This window comes from Triturus cristatus, chromosome 11 (assembly GCF_964204655.1).
Source record: "Triturus cristatus chromosome 11, aTriCri1.1, whole genome shotgun sequence".
NCBI lineage: Eukaryota > Metazoa > Chordata > Amphibia > Caudata > Salamandridae > Triturus > Triturus cristatus.
The window spans coordinates 570,664,459-570,680,536 of record NC_140594.1 but is presented as its reverse complement, the minus strand read 5'-3'; the positions used below and the strand labels follow the sequence as shown (position 1 = coordinate 570,680,536).

The 16,078-nt window shown below is 48.4% G+C and overlaps 1 protein-coding gene across 2 annotated transcripts in view; it reads left to right on the top strand.

Annotated features, from left to right (window-relative positions):
- The window catches only part of RASA2 (RAS p21 protein activator 2), a 516,748-nt gene that overhangs the window by 183,742 nt on the left and 316,928 nt on the right, over window positions 1–16,078 (top strand). Inside the window, exon 5 of one of the 2 annotated variants that reach the window (XM_085633666.1) lies at window positions 7,518–7,582. In XM_085633666.1, the coding sequence (XP_085489792.1) occupies window positions 7,518–7,582 (65 nt within the window). Of the gene's footprint in view, window positions 1–7,517; window positions 7,595–16,078 lie in introns of both variants that reach the window. The other variant, XM_085633665.1, reaches the window with a different exon arrangement.

Below are 16,078 nucleotides of genomic sequence, written 5' to 3'. Positions count from 1 at the left end.
GCTTGCCCAAATAAATGCATATTATCGTGCAAAGCAAGCAGCGCGCGGACGGCTCACCAGAGATCCTCTTCCTCAAAAGTCAGCCCGAAGAACCTGCGCAGCAGGGAGAAAGAACCACCTTTTAAGATGAGCGTGCCGCGGGCGTGCATCCTGCCATTAGTGCGGCTTTGTAGCGCTGGTGCACGGTGAATACATGCCATTCTAAAGACCGAGTTCAGGTCGCACCTCGCCGTAAGTCCCGTGCTCTCCATGTCACTGGAGTCAAGCTATCCTGGCTGATAAGGGCTGAAAGCCCGATACCGGTCCTAGGATGCTTGTTTCCAGTCCAGGGAGGACCTGGCCTGGCAGTTCGGGCTGGACTGTTCCCATTGGGCACAGGGTCAATACTGATTTGCATATGGCTGGGTCCAAACTGGAATGGCATGGTGAGCAAAAAGCGATGGATTTAGGCCCAAATCTCTGTAGTGGGGTGATGTATGACATTGTTCTGCATTCTGTCCATCACTTGTTGTTTTTGCATTTGTCACCCCGAGTGGGACGGGTATGCCCAGACATGGGTCCGTGCTCTCCATGCCACTGGAGTCAAGTTATCCTGGCTGATGAGGGCTGAAAGCCCGAAACCGGTCCTAGGATGCTTGTTTCCAGTCCAGGGAGGACTGGCCTGGCAGTTCGGGCTGGACTGTTCCCATTGGGCGCAGGGTCAAGACTGATTTGCATATGGCTGGGTCCAAACTGGAATGGCATGGTGAGCCAAAAAACGATGGATTTAGGCCCACATCTCTGTACTGGGGTGAATGTATGACATTGTTCTGCATTATGTCCATCAATTCTAGTTTTTGCATTCGGCACCTCGCCGCAAGGACATCCGCCGCAACAAACACATGCCTGGGTCCGAGGTCGCCGAAAGCGCGCACACTTCACTGTACATCGCATCCCGCAAGAGACCGATGCCGTGAGCGTGCTCATCGGCTGTCTGGGCGCAAGCTGAGATCGCCAGAGAAGACACGCCATGAGCGTGCACATTGGCTGTCCGGGAAAGTGCACATCTCCTGTCCCCCTTCGGCAACGAAGTCGCCAACAATAGATCTCGCCAAGGCGACAGCGCATGCACTGCGTCGCTAGGCGAAACCTAAAAAATGCTGATGCCGTGGGCGTGCACATCTGCTGTCCGGGCGCAAGCTGAGAACGCCAGAGAAGACACGCCGTGAGCGTGCACATCTGCTGTCCGGGCGCAAGCTGAGAACGCCAGAGAAGACACGCCGTGAGCGTGCACATCGTCTGTCCGCGCGCAAGCTGAGATCGCCAGAGAAGACACACCGTGAGCGTGCACATTGGCTGTCTGGGAAAGTGCACATCTCCTGTCCCCCTTCGGCAACGAAGTTGACAACAATAGATCTCGCCAAGGCGAGCAGCGCATCCGCTGCGTCGCTAGGCGAGACCTAAAAAATGGGGATGACCATACAAAAAGATTCATTTTCCTACGGTAAATAACTATTATCTCTGTCAGGTGTAAATCCAGCTGGAGCTGCCCCCCCTCTGCAATGCCTCCAGAACCACTCACAACAAAGGCCCTGTAAGTTTAGGTATTGAGAGTTGAAATTACTCTACCTGGAAGTCACTTGGTCTTAGGGATTTGCCTGGCTGCAATTGATGTAAGGCCTCTGTTAGCTCCTCATCTGTGATGTCACCCTCTAGTGCACTTTTCTCTTCCACATTTTGCTCCCCAGCCGGGATATCCCTCATGAATCCTACCAGATCGACCGCATCGTGTATGTTTGTAGAGTACGGGGTCAAGCAGTACTTTACAGATAAATTCGAGGGTGATCTGCACGTCTCCTTTTATCTCCTGTTCTTCCTTATTTACAATGGATGCTATTGGATCACACCTCATGACGTTAGTGCATAGCAAGTGAATGGTTTTACTCTATTTTGTACCCCATTAGTACATCCTACTTTAGGTGGCAAGCCATGCTTTTTGTGCCTCATTTAACAGCAAATGCTTGCGGGATTCCTGGGCATGGAGCGAGCTTCTGAGCATTAGCAACGAGTCAGAGGCCAAATATAGCATCTCCAGTTCCTTCCACCGGTTCTCTAGTTCTATCAGCTCATACTGCTTCCAATATTGTGTTCTTCCTTGATAACGAACGATATCCCTTTGTATTGTGGCCTTGACCGCCTCCCATAGGGTCCCAGGGGATTGCATTGGGTGTTGGTTCATCTCTATATAGAGGGTGACTGCATCCTGAATATGGAATTTTAAGTCCTGGATGGTCAGCCACCATGCATCCATGCACCACCCCCTATTCACACCCTTAAGGCAGAACCAGTACCTAAGCTCAACTTTGTAGTGAACAAGGAGACCGAGCTAGAACAGCATATCAGAGTTGCCTACTAATAAGTAGGCTAGTTGAGAGAATGCCTTGTGGACTCCTGAGTAATATATAACCCCTTCTTCCCATGAGTGTATGGCCCTCCATGTGTCCATTATTTACCAGGTGTTTAGGAATTTAGCAAGGACGGTCGAGCCCTGTAACAAGAGGTCCCTCCCACTGGAATGATCCTATTACAAATGGTCCCACCTTGATCTCAATTATCCTTTTGAACCTTTCTTTCTCAGTCCAGGAACATCACTTTTAATTTCGGTCATCCACAGGTGCATTCAAAGAGTTTATCAAACATAAGTGTGTCTACAGTTTGCGACAAAAGAGCAGATGTGTTTGCCTAGAGTTCTACATCATGTGATGTCCCTTGGCGACAATTTTAAGGGAATCACTTACAACCTTTGTGGAATCATGATCTGAACAAGTACTAGTACATTGCTGGTACTGCTGACTCCTGTACTTGCAGAATAACAAGGCTACCTACCTTTGGTTCAAAAGCATTCCTCTTCCTTGCAACATCCTACACTTCATGTATCGTTATTGCACACTTGCACATTCTTTTTAATTCCCCCTTTCTCACCGTTTTCCTCTTCCCCTGTTGATATATTGTTTCATTTCCCTAAAAATGTGTGTCCTTGCTCACCACCCACATCCACTGTCTCAATTTAGGCACTAGTTATACTGTGCATGTTGTCCTATAATGTGATGTAACAGTGTTTACCTGCTGTCTTTTACTGTCAACTGTTGTCTTACTCGACGTCCGCTATACAGACATACTCGTTTTGCATCCCCATAGGCCCATGTTACCATCCATTTTTGCCTAGAAATAAGTGATAACAATTTCTTTTCGTATATGACATCTACTCATGCAAATTAATAATTTTGATAGTTTGTCACTTTCAGGAATTGACATTGGTTCTTGGACCATGTAAAACAAGCATTTGCAATGCAATAGGTCTCGCATTTGCAAGAGTTTAAGCAATTGGCATTGAAAATGACAATGCCTTTTATTTGTGTTTTCAAAACCATTACATATATAAAAGACATTGTCATTTCTAATGCGAATAGCTCGAACTCTTGCAAATGTGAGACCACTTTCGTAGTGGCCACGCCCCTTTCTTTAGACTCTGCCTGCCGTATTCATGTTACAGCGAGCCGTGTCTAAAGAAAGAGGAGCTTTTACCCCCCAAAAATAAAAATGTTCACAAACAGTTTTTAGGGTAAAAGTGCCTCATACCGTGCTTTCACTTTAATAGTGTGCACGCCCCTTTCTTTCGACGCGGCTCGCTGTAACCTGAATACGGCAGCTGTGTTTAAAGAAAGGGGTGCGGCCACTATGCAAGTGACAGCATGATATGTGGGCTTTCACTGAAGAAAAAAAAATGTTTCGTAGCGCAGCCGCTAAAGTTAGTCAACTGCGCTGCTAAATTAAATAAGTAAATAAGCGTGGCCACTATATTTAAAGCAGACTGTGCTGCTAAAGTAAATAAATAGAGAAACACGGCCACAGCATTTTTCATATAATTATGATTTTTGCTGCCTTTGCCACATAATCCATCATATACTGCATAATCTGCAGATGTCAACAAAAACATTGTTTCTAGCTCAAATGGTTCAAAAGTTACTGAAAACACAGTGACACGTGTTGCTCCGCAGGGGAAGACCCTTTTGAAAGGTTGACTGGCCACCGTTCTTTTGCTTATTGCTATATTTTGGTGTTAAACTGGTACTCATGAGATGCAACCTATACCCAGACAGTGTAAAAAATGAGAAAAAAATGTGCTGCATTAAGCCGCATAATTTGACTTTTCTTGTTGCATAATTTGGTCCTCCCTGCTACATAATTTAGCCCTTCCCTGCCACGTTATTCCAGTGGCACGGCCTATAATAGACTTTTATCTGTGATCTCAGGTCACAAGATAGAGGCAAATAAGTATTTCAGGAAAGAAGCTAACATGACATAGTTGTGGGGTGCGGGCAAAGGGGTGCTAGGGTCTCATACGCTTGATATAATTAAATAAAATTATGAAAATGACAAACAAAGTGAGAGGCCAATTGAGTAAGAGAACGAGAAATAAGGGAAGGAGAATTGAAGGCAGTAAAGAAAGGGCTAACACCAACCATGAATGGAAAGAAGGAAAGAAAGAAGGAAAATAGGAAAGAAAAAGAAGGAATAAAATGGATGTAAAGAAGGGTGGTAAGAAGGAAGGAAGGAACAAACAAATCAAAAGTAAAAATTGGAAACGGGGAAAGACAGAAGAAAATCTTGAAAACAGAATGAACTAACAAAAAACAAAAATATTGGAAGAAGCAATGAGAGATGAAGGAGGCGAATAAAAAGGCAGGAAGAAAGGGTAGTAAAAGGTATGAAATAAGAAGAGAAGGGCAGACAGGAATAAAGAAGGAATAGAATAATGAAAAGAAAGAGAAGGATGGACAGGAAAATGATACGAAAGGAAGAAATAATAATGAACGAGGAATGGGAAAAAGGAAGGGAAAGTGGAAAGAAAACAAAATAGGAATCAAAGAAGGACGATAGCAAGAAGGTGAGACAGAACGAAAGAAGAATAGAGATCAAGGAAAGAAAGTTATTGAAAGATGAGAGAACAGAATGAAAGAGTGATCTAGAGAAGGAACAAAAGATCAAAAGAAAAGAAAGAATTTCCGAAAAAGAGAAAAAAATAGATGAAAAAATAAAGGAAAAAACATAGAAAGAAGAAATGAAATAATTGGTGAAAAAACCCAGCTGTTTCTCCAAATTCTTTTAAACTTGTGCTTTCAATGCATAATTTGCACCTTTCTTTTGCCCACTGGGAGAATTCACAACAGCCTTTATAGCCCTGGTTGGGAACGCTCACTTTGCTCAGTCGTTCAGTGTCATGTTCCTGAAAGTGGGGGGTATTTTATTTTTCTGGCTATTCCCTGACATGGGTGAATTGCTTTATGGCTAAAAATGCGTGCATTGACCAATCCGAAGCCTTCTGCACCTCATCCGTGGCGTGCTTCGCTTGTTAGCGGAAAACAAAAGGAAAACATGCAATGTCTCCCTCAAAGAAAAGCGTGGCTTGTGACCCATTCAAACAGCACCTCAATCAGAATTCAAACTTGCTCTTCAAGGGAAGGGCTTGGCGCGCGTTATTTGCAGTCCGTGTTTCGGTTTCCTTTAGTATTTATGGCGTTTAAAATGCTTTCCGGGGTATTGCTTTGAAGCGGAGCTCAGAGTTGCGTCCAAGGTACACACTTCCAATAAAGGTGTCAACACAATTTAATTTGAGTGTCGCGCTACTATGCTTTCCCTCTTTCACCACACTGTGCAGTACACAGTAGTAGTCTCTGCGACTGTGTGGTGGGTGGAAATAAAATGTGATGGGAGCAGGGGTGGGCATGTAATCTATAACAAGTTTGCTGCACTTTAGAGAGCTGGGCTTTATTTAGTGTAAAAAAAGAAGCTGTTGCCACTTTTTTACATTTGCATTGCGCTCAGCCGCACCATGAAAGGAATGCGGATTAGACAATGCCGAGGGCCCGGGCGCCTTGAGTCATTTGCAAAATCAGCAGCTTCCTTCATGCAAAACAAAGTAAACCGAGCCACCGCGTGCAAAAACGCACGTTTCTTTCTCATTTTAGCAAGGGTTTTTACCATGCCAAAACAAACATATATCTGGCCTAAGCCGTTTCAAAGTATAAACCGGATCACAACCATGACCAGCATTTTTATATGGAACCATCGGTGCATTTCTGATAAAGTTCAGAATTAAAGTTAAGATAAGGAAAGTCTGTTCTCTGATATAACAACTTCCGGGGACTCGAGCCTCCCGGCCTAGCAATACATCACAGCATTTTATATATAAGCACATTTTGCTAAGGACATTCGCATATTTTGCCTCCAGTGCCTGAAAACAACAAAATCCGGTAACGAACGTGACCCTACCTCAGCCGAACCCCGAGCACACATCTCCCGCCGGCGCCTCCGACCTGCTGAGGGGGAGAGGAGCAGAGAACCGACGGGGCTTGGGTCAGTCAGCGCCACAGACCGCTTCTTCCACTCTGGGCAAACAAGAGAGTGGATGGGGGCTGGGCAGAAGGAGGAGACCTCCAGACTCGTGAATGAGGCCGGAGGCACCGTTCCTTTCTCCCGGCAGTAAACGCACGGAGCTGGGAGGAGCCAGAGGTACCAACCGTGATGAGGGCACAACAACTCCCGCGAGTGCAGCGGCAGCTCTCGCCCCCGCCGTGCAGAGCCGGGCACACATGCTTCCTTTTGTTACTCATGCCCTGTGTGCTTTTTTTAATCAATTATGACAATTTCTCGAGAGTTGTTTAGTCATTAAGCGGCGCAGTCCCCACTCTATAATGCTGTGTTCTTTGATTATGTCAAGATGTCATTGATTTACACTGCTATGCACACCAAGGAAGTCCCGTAGGATCTGGTTTATAACGAGTGCAGACCCGCCCACCGCCTCATGAGAAGGGAGAAGTGAAGAGCAGCGCGCATGACAAGCAACAGACGAGCAGAAGATCCAGTCCGGATGGGCGGGGCCTAAAGGAGACCGAGCGGTCACCAAAAAGCCTCACTGTCAATCGGAGGCTAGCGTTCAGGATAAATGATGACGGCAGCCAATGAGAATCATGGGCGGAGCTTCTACCCCACTTCCGAAGGCAACCCGACGACAATAGATCTCGCAGAGCGAGCAGCGCATGCGCTGCGACGCTAGGCGAGACCTAAAAAGGAGGCAGTGCCTGCATGTGTCCAGATAAAAAGTTCTGTCTCTTCCACATCGAAGCTGGAGAAATAAAGTATACATTCCAAGAGGATCCAGTGTTAATGTACACCCTGTGCTGGATCTTTACATGAAGTATTAGCTAAAGTATTTGCAAGTATGGGAAGGTTATAGAAGCCAAGGTAAAGTGAATACAGAAGTAAGGTAGTGCTGTCGTTCACACCACAGGGCAAAAACTGATGATGCTTTTTGAAGTTTATGATAAGAATACATGTTAAGAACTTAAGTCAATCAAAATGTATTCAGACACATATCTCTATAGCAAGTACAATCATTTTAATCTGAATATTTCATGAGTGAGTAATATGTTTTTGCATATTAATGGTACTAATTGGTTTCTTTGTCTGAATTGCAGGGGAAAGTACATCTTGTACTGAAACTGAATGAGCTGATAACAGATCACGGTTCTGTATGCCAGCGGTTAGTAGTAACGTAAGCATATTTTTTTCTGATTTTAATGAAAACCCAAATGATGTGTAGCACTTCACTTGCTTGCTGTCTGTCACATTAATTCATTTCTCCTTTCCCACGTCCCCTTTTGAGAACTTTACATTTTGTGCCATGTAGCACAAGGTAGCCTTATTAAGCCTGTAGATTTCCAGGTGCACATATGTAGCTAACAAGAGTTTGTGTGACTAGAATGTTGGTGTTCCATGGAAAGAGCTAGATCACTCGGAAGATCAGAAAGAACTGTTCCAGGCATGTGTGGCTGTCGATACACATACTGTGCATACCCATACCATCTAGTGTTGGGCCTGGATGTGTGCAAGTTGTTTCTCTTTGAAGAAGTCTTTCAAGTCATGCTGTACTGTGACTCCTCCTCTTGCTGGTAATGTGCATGGTCATTGATTCCATTGTTAGATTGTTTTCTTTCCGCTGTCTGGTATTGTTTCTCAATTGTGTTTCTCTTGGTCTTTGGTCTCTGACTCCAACTTCTACCAAGTGACTTTCGGATCTACCTCGGCCCCGCGTTTGCCGTCGCTCCTCACGGCCTCTTTCTGTTTCCCGATTGCGGCTTGCCACCATGCCACCATTGTGATGGAACGGACGCCATCCCGCAACTGTCCTCACTGCCGCGTGAAATACCCTCGGACCGACCTCCATCAGGTCTGTAATTTGTGCCAGGCTTCTGAGCTGCCTACAACGCCTGCTGCTTCTTCCACTCCAAGAAGTACCTCTGCAACTGTCTGGCTCGACGTCTCGAGATATCGTGCATGTGTGGAGGCAACACGCCGGACCTCTTTGACCTGAGGACATTGAAGGGTGAGGGAGGGGGGGAAACACATCCCACAACTAGGAAGCTTTCTTTCCTGGCAACAGCACCAGCTTAGATCTGGAGAATGAGGATCTTCCACCAGCACAGCCAGCTGTGAGAATGGTACTACTTCCCACTCAACACCGCTCACAAGCTGAGCAGCCCTTTTCCAAGGGTCGTCCAACTGCTCTGGAGCACCAGACAGGCATCTAGGCCACCACTGCCTTCGGACCATGGTTGGCGCCGACCACCCATTCGGACAGAACACCCAGCTCCTGCTTGGCACAAGAGAAGCCATCACTGTAGACTGTTGAAGCTGACTCTTTTGGCATCAAAATGGGCTTCGGAGCCAAGAGCCTCGGTGCGGACCACCAAGACTGGCCACGGCTCGGGTGCAGTCGAGTCGACTCTCCATAAACTCTAAGAGGAGATCGACGCCCAACAAACACTTAGTAATACATCACCACATGGGCCGGATTCTTGCCTGCCCTCTGGGACCTACTGCTCATCCATCCAAAGGTCAGCTGTCCTTCGAAGAAGCCTTGGATATGCCACCTCCACCCAGGCAGCGCAAGAATGTGGACAAGGCTACCAGCCCTTTGCCCATCACTCTTCAACGACCTCACCCTGCTCCACAGCGCTCCCCTTCCCTATACATCTCATGGGTCACCTCAGCCAGACATGGGGGTCCAGGAGGGAGGGGATACCTTTGACGCTCCTCTGCAGGGAGATTCCTGGAACTCCTATCATGCTGGCCCACCAGAGACACCGATCCCGATCTGTACCCTTCCCGCCCCTCCCCTCCTGATGGTTCCATGTCCTACCATGAACTCATTGGTTAGGGCTGCCTCCTTCCACAATGTAGATCTCGACACTGAGCCTTTGGTGGAGGACTTCCTTTTTTGAGATGCTGTGCTGCACCTACTGCTCCATCCAGTACCTCCCTATACCCAGAGGCATGCTGTGTCACACTCCTGACATTTTTCAGGACCCCGTCCATACCAGGTTCATCACACCCAGGGTGGACAAGAAATACAAAGCGTCCCCTACTGACCACCTTTACATTTGTGGCCAGCTCCCACCCGAATCCCTGGTTGTCACCTATGTTCCATGTAGGGCATGTGCACCCTGCCTTTACTCACCGAGCAGAGTTGCTCAGGTAGTGCAATCGTCAGAGCATACATTACACGTGAGTTGAAAGTACATTACGCAGCCACTTATTTCTTAAATCGAGCTGCGCGAAAAATCATTCTGTCTCCTTTGATGGCAGTGCTTATCGGGAAGAGACTTCTAGCTGCAGATTCCTTACCTTAGAATTTCCCAAGCGTGAGGCTGGACCCGGAAGACTTTTGCTCAAGCAATACCCTTGCGCACTGGTATATGGCCTTGGTCGGCTCCAGGTATAGGTGCCACCTCGGCGCACTGATGTCAGTTCTTTTCTTTCCCCGCCAGTTAGTGCAGATCTGTGAAGAGAGCTACCCTCTGTCACTTTTTGACAGGCTATTTATGACGTTTTGCCGACTATTTTTGGTGTGTATGTTTTTCCTCCATGTCGAAGAAGACTTTTGGATTCAAACTGTGCAGCGTCTGCCATCACCCAATGTCGATGGCTGATTCACACTTAATTTATATCTAGTGCCTGGAGCGCGACCACGACTCGAAGTTGTGCTCCGACTGCCGGGCGATGGCTCTGAAGGCTTTAAGGGACCGGTCTCCAAAGCTGCTTGCGGCCCGGCATTTGTCTCCATGCTGTTCGCTCCAGAGGTCTTGTTCCCAATCGAGAGGAAGGTCTGGGTACAGCTGTGGGAGTCCTAAGTCCTCACCCTCCCGCTTGAAGTGGTCTGGTTGGTCAGATAAGAGGCATAAGAAACACAAGAAGTCGAAGTGTGCTTCAACTTCTCCCCGTCTGTCGGCCGACATGATCGAGGACTCTTGGCGGTCTTTTCCTTGTGCTGCAGAACCTGCACCTGGGTCTGTTCCGTGCTTCCCTGCATTTCCAGTAGATGGAGCGACCCCCACCCAGCTTAAGGAATTCTTTAACTCCATGCGCCTCTTGTTTGAGTGACCTGACCCCCCCCCCTCCCACGGCTCAGAAGGGGCTCCATTTGGGTTTTGATCTGGTGGCTCTGGCCCCTGTGCTGATGCCTCCCATCATCCCCCCACCCTCATTGGATCCAGTGCTGGCTCTGGACCGGCACCGGTCGTGCCCTTGCGACTTACGCCAGCAACCACACTGAGAATTCTTCTGCAGACGGCCCAATTCTTATCCCCGATGACCTGGAGCCGGATAGACACCTAGTGACACGATTCAGGGACCAAGGGCACCCTTGGATCCTAGGTTGGTTCCTCAGCCTTATTTTGGGGGGCTAAGAATGGAAGAAGATTAAGATGGGTCGCTGGACCCTTTACAAGACTAGCCTAGAAATGGACTGGTATGAGAATTGGGTGAGGCCAGTGGACTGGATACCTCCCCAGATTCTGGCCGGCTTTCTCCCCCCTACCCTGGCTATGGAGGAGGGTGCTTCATATGCTGTGGTGAGAAGGGCAGCCGAGGTCCTGGACCTTCAACTGCCTTCGGCAGAAGTCAAGACGAATATCTTGACAAGAGGTCCTGCTGCAGGGTGTTTTCTCCTTGGAACCCCTCCTGCCTTTTAACGAGGCCTTGACCGATGTCCTTCTGTGAACTTTATTCAAGCCTGGCACTGGGGCTGCTGTGAATAAGACATGTGCCTGCTGCCATCGCCCTGCACTGGACAACCCAAAAGTCCTTACCGACCACCCGACCCCCGAGAGCTTGGTGGTCCAAGCCTCTACTTCACAATGCGATTCCGTCCTGCACCCCCAAACAGGGAATCCAAGAGGCTGGATAGTTGGGGCAAGAAGACTTTCTTCCGCCAGCCTTGCATTGCCGTCAGTGAACACTGCATGCCTTTTGGGCTGTTACGTCCATTCCTTGTGGGAAACGGTTGCACAAGTGCTGCCACAGGTCCTGGAGGAGGCACGGGCCATTCTCCCCCAAGTGGTATCAGACGGGAGAGATGCGGCCAAGTTCACCATTCGTTGTGGGCTTGACACCACCGACTCGTTGGGCAGAGCAGTGTCATCAATGGTGGCTGTTCGATGCCAGTCCTGGCTGAGAACTTCTGGCTTTTCTGTTGATGTCCAGGCTTCCATTATGGACATGCCCTTCGATGGCACCCGTCTCTTAAGAGACCAGGCAGCCATGGCCCTGGAGCACTTAAAGGACTCATGGACTACGGCCAACTCCTTAGGTCTTTCAGTGACCACCTGTCCTCCATCTGCTTTTTGCCCCTTCCATGGCCACGGAAGCGGCCATATCTCAGCCACAAGACCAAACAAGTTCAGCAACCTCTGCGTGGCCATGGGCGCGGCTCCTTTGGACCCCCGTGGGTCAGGTGGCAGAGGTCAAGGCAGTCCAGTCCTCCCCCTGCAGCCTCTAAACCTTCTGAGTCTGGCTCTTCTAGTTAATGGACGGCCAGTTGGTGGCAGGATCAGTCATCACCTCCATCACTGGAAAAACATCACATTGGACAAGTGGGTTCTTCAGATAGTCCGAAAGGGTTACTCCCGATAGTCCGAAAGGGTTACTCCCTCCCCTTCGAGACTACCCCTTGCTCCATGCCTCTGACTTACGACCGTCTGACAAAGGACCACTTGAACCTGCTTCAGGAGGAAGTCAGGACTCTCTTGGCCAAGGGAGCCATAGGGAAGATGGTCCTGTCTCCAGAAGTAGGCTTTAGTTGCTATTCCCTCTACTTTCTGGTCCCCAAATAAGAGCAAGGGCCTTCTTCGTATTCTAGATCTGCGAGCCCTCAACTACTTCCTCAAAAAGGAAAAGTTCAGAATGCTCACTCTGTCTCAGGCCTTGTCTGCCCTAGACCCTGGAGACTGGATGGTAGCATTGGACTTGCAGGACGCCTATTCACATCCCCATCCTGCCTTCCCATTGGCGCTACCTGCGATTCACGGTAGGCCACAAGCACTTTCAGTTCACAGTGCTCCCCTTTGGTATTACAGTGACCCTTGGGTGTTCACCAAGGTGATGGTGGTGGTTGCAGCTCATCTGTGCAAATTAGGGGTGCCAGTCTTTCCTTATCTCAACGACTGCCTGTTGAAGGTGAGCTTTCTCCAGACTGTCCTCTCCCACCTCTAGACTACGGCGAATCTCCTGCTTTAGCTAGTTTTCACGATCAATGTGCCGAAGTCACGCCTGACTCCCTCTCCGATGCTCCCTTTCATTGGAACTGGACACACATTGTGCAGTTTCGGGCCTATCCTCCCGAGCGGTGAAGCCAGGATATTCAGCCTATGATACCAGTGTTTTAGCCTCTATCCTGGATTTCGGTGAGACTGCATCTGAGGCTGCTTGGCCTCATGGCCTCCTGTCTCGTGCTAGTGACACATGTCAGATGGCATGTCATATGCGGGCTCTGCAGTGGGAACTTAAGTTCCAGTTGGCGTCACCAGGGTAATCTCTCCGATATGGTCCAGCTCTTGAAGGGAACTGCACAGGATCTGCAGTGGAAGCAGACCCTTCTCCCTTCCCCAAACAATTCACACAGTAGTGACAGATGTGTCATCTGGAAGAGGTGGAGATCAGAGGACTCTGGCGGAAACCAGACTCCACAACAACTTGCTGGAGCTCCGAGTGATTCACTTGGCATCAAAAGCTTTTCTTCCTTCCATCAAGGGAAAGCTGGTTCAGGTGTTAATGGACAACACCACTTCCATGTGGTACTAGAACAAACAGGGCAGGGTGGGGTTCTGGACCCTTTATCAAGAGGCCCTGTGTCTCTTGACATGGCTGGAACGGCAGGGCATATCCCTAGTTGTTCAATACCTGGCACGTTCCCTGAACACCAGGGTAGACTAACTCAGCCGTTGATGCATAGCAGATCACAAATGGTGTTTCCATCCGGAGGGGGTGCAAGTTCTCTTTCAGAAGTGGGGAGAGCCTTGGTTAGATCTGTTCACCTCCGCCGAGAACATGCAATGTCAGCAGTTCTGCGCTTTGGAGTTTCCAAGGCAGCATTCACTTGTCGGCACTTTTTTCGAGTGGAACTCAGGCCGCCTGTACACATTTCCGCCAATGCCAATCCGGACTGAGCACGGAGAGTCTGGTATCCAGAGCTTCGCCAGCTGAGTATAAATTGTTCAATCAGGCTGCCCCTTTGGGGGGGGATCTTCTGTTGCAGCAGCAGTGCCGGGTCCTCCACCTGAACCTGCAACTTTACGCCTTCGTGCATGGAGAATGAGCAGCGGCAGTTAACAGCATTCGATCTTTATCCCGAAGACTGTAATGTGATTTTGGAAGCCTCGCGTCCCTCTACCAAGACTGTGTACGGCTGCCTGTGGCAGAAATTTGTAAAATATTGTACAGAACTGTCTATTGATCCTCTTTCTGCTACCCACTCTCAAGTTCTTCTCTTTATTCTGACCCTATCTCAGCATGGCTTTGCTCTAGGCATTCTTAAAGGGTACCTTTTGGCCTGGTCTGCCTTCTTGAGACTGCCAGATCAACACTCTTTATTTAAATCTGCTATTGTAAACAGATTTCTTAAGGGGCTCGTACATATGTTACCAGCTGCCCCATTCATCATGCCTCAGTGGGACCTTCATTTGGTTCTTACCTTCCTGATGTGCGCTCCGTTCAAACCTCTGCACAACTGCCCCCTCTGGCTCCTTTCCATCAAAACAGCCTTTTTAGTGGCAATAACTTTTGCCAGGAGGGTGAGCGAAATGCAGGCTCTGTCATCCAAGCCTCCTTACCTGCCCACCTTCCCAGATAAGTTGGTGCTTTGCACTAGGGCTTCGTTCTTACCGAAAGTGGTAAACCATTCCATGTGGGGCAATAAGTCACCCTGCCCACTTTTTATGCTCCTCCGCACCCCTCTAAAAAGGAGTGACTCCGCAGTGTTGTCATTCTACCTTGACCGCACTAAAGAGTTCCGGGTGGACTACCAACTCTTCGTGGGGTACGTTGGATCAAAGAAAGGTCATGCAGTGCAAAAGAGGAATGTCTTGTGATGGGTCATCCTCTGCATCAAAATTTGCTATGCTATGGCCAAGAAACAGCCTCATGAAGGCTTAAGAGCTCACTCCACCAGAGCTAAGGTTGCGACCACAGCATTGCAGCGTGGTGTTCTAGTCCTTGACATGTGTCAGGCAGCAACTTGGGCATCACTGCACACGTTCACTTAGCACTACTGCCTGGACAGTCTAGTGCTTTTTGTCCGCTCTGTCCTGCAGGACTTCCTGGTCTAAACTTGTCTGTAGTTCTGCCCCTGGGGATGGTATTGCTGGGGTATCTATTCTAAGGTAAGGAATCTGCGGCTAGATGTCTCTATCAGATGGACTAGTTACTTACCTTTGGTAATACCTTATCTGGTAGAGATATAATCTAGCCGTAGATTCAATACTGATCCTCACTGCACTGTGGACATGATTTTAGGGTCAGGGCTGATCCCTTTTAGGGCCCTAGTTGTTCTTAACACACCACTGTCAGTGCACTTCATGGCTTCCCGCTCCTGACGTGGAAAGTTGTGAAAAGTAATTGACGTCAGCGTCCCGAGGTGGCCCTATATAGGTGACGCGGATGTCTCTTACAGCACGGACGACACCGATGGCATCACGTGGAGCCGACCGACACCACCTGCAGTTGCGCAAGGGTATTGCTCGAGCAAAAGGCTTCCAGATCCAGCCTGGGAAATTCTAAGGTAAGGTATCATCTGTCTCTACCATATAAGGCATTACCGAAGGTATGTAACTGGTCCAATAAGTGTAGGCAGAGGACCATAAATTACAGGAACACCTAGGTGCCCTTCTTAATCACCCTGTGGCAATTGCAGGTGCTCTCAAGGTCAGAAAATGCGTCTCCATAAACGCTGTAGGACCATGAGAAGTCTGGACACCCTGCGAGGAGGCCTGGGCGGCGGTGTGAGCAGGGTCTGCACTGTGGGCCTCTGCTGCCTGGGGGTGAGCCAGGAAAGCTTATCACGTTGAACGAACGTTGGCTGGTAGTGTCTTCCAAGGAAGTGGCAACCTCTTGTCTGGTAAAGGCCGCTGTGTGATCCTTTTCATTGCAAACTTCACTGTTGATACGGGTCCTGCAAATAATGGCTAACTTTCATAGTGAAGCAATCCAATGTCATTTCAGAACACTTGTGTTCTCATTAGTAAAACCAATATAACTTTAAAATATTTCAGAACGCATTCATGTAAAAGTCTCTTTTCAAAGATTACTCGCATTTATCCCCTGAAATAAGGATATTTTCATGAAAAAATTAAGACCACATTTCTGAGTCTCATTGTTGGTTTCCCCTCTTTGTGGGCAAATAATATGCTCACATTGTGCCTCTGGTGCACCGTCTGCTCCTGGGCAAGGTCCTCCACAAGTCTTGCTTACCCGTGCAACTGTCGCTTATTGTGGTACCAAGCAGACTCTGCCACAAGCATGGCTGGCTTACCATGTGTCAACTACAGCCGTACCTTGTTCTCTTGGTCAGCATGGCTCTCATGCATTTGTTGGCATATGTACTTAGTGCGTGCAGTGTATGAAATAAATCCCAATGTTTGCCTCATTTCCTTAGTTAGCCCAAAAAAATGTGAGTGCCTTGAGGCAATTTAGTTTGAATCTGCTG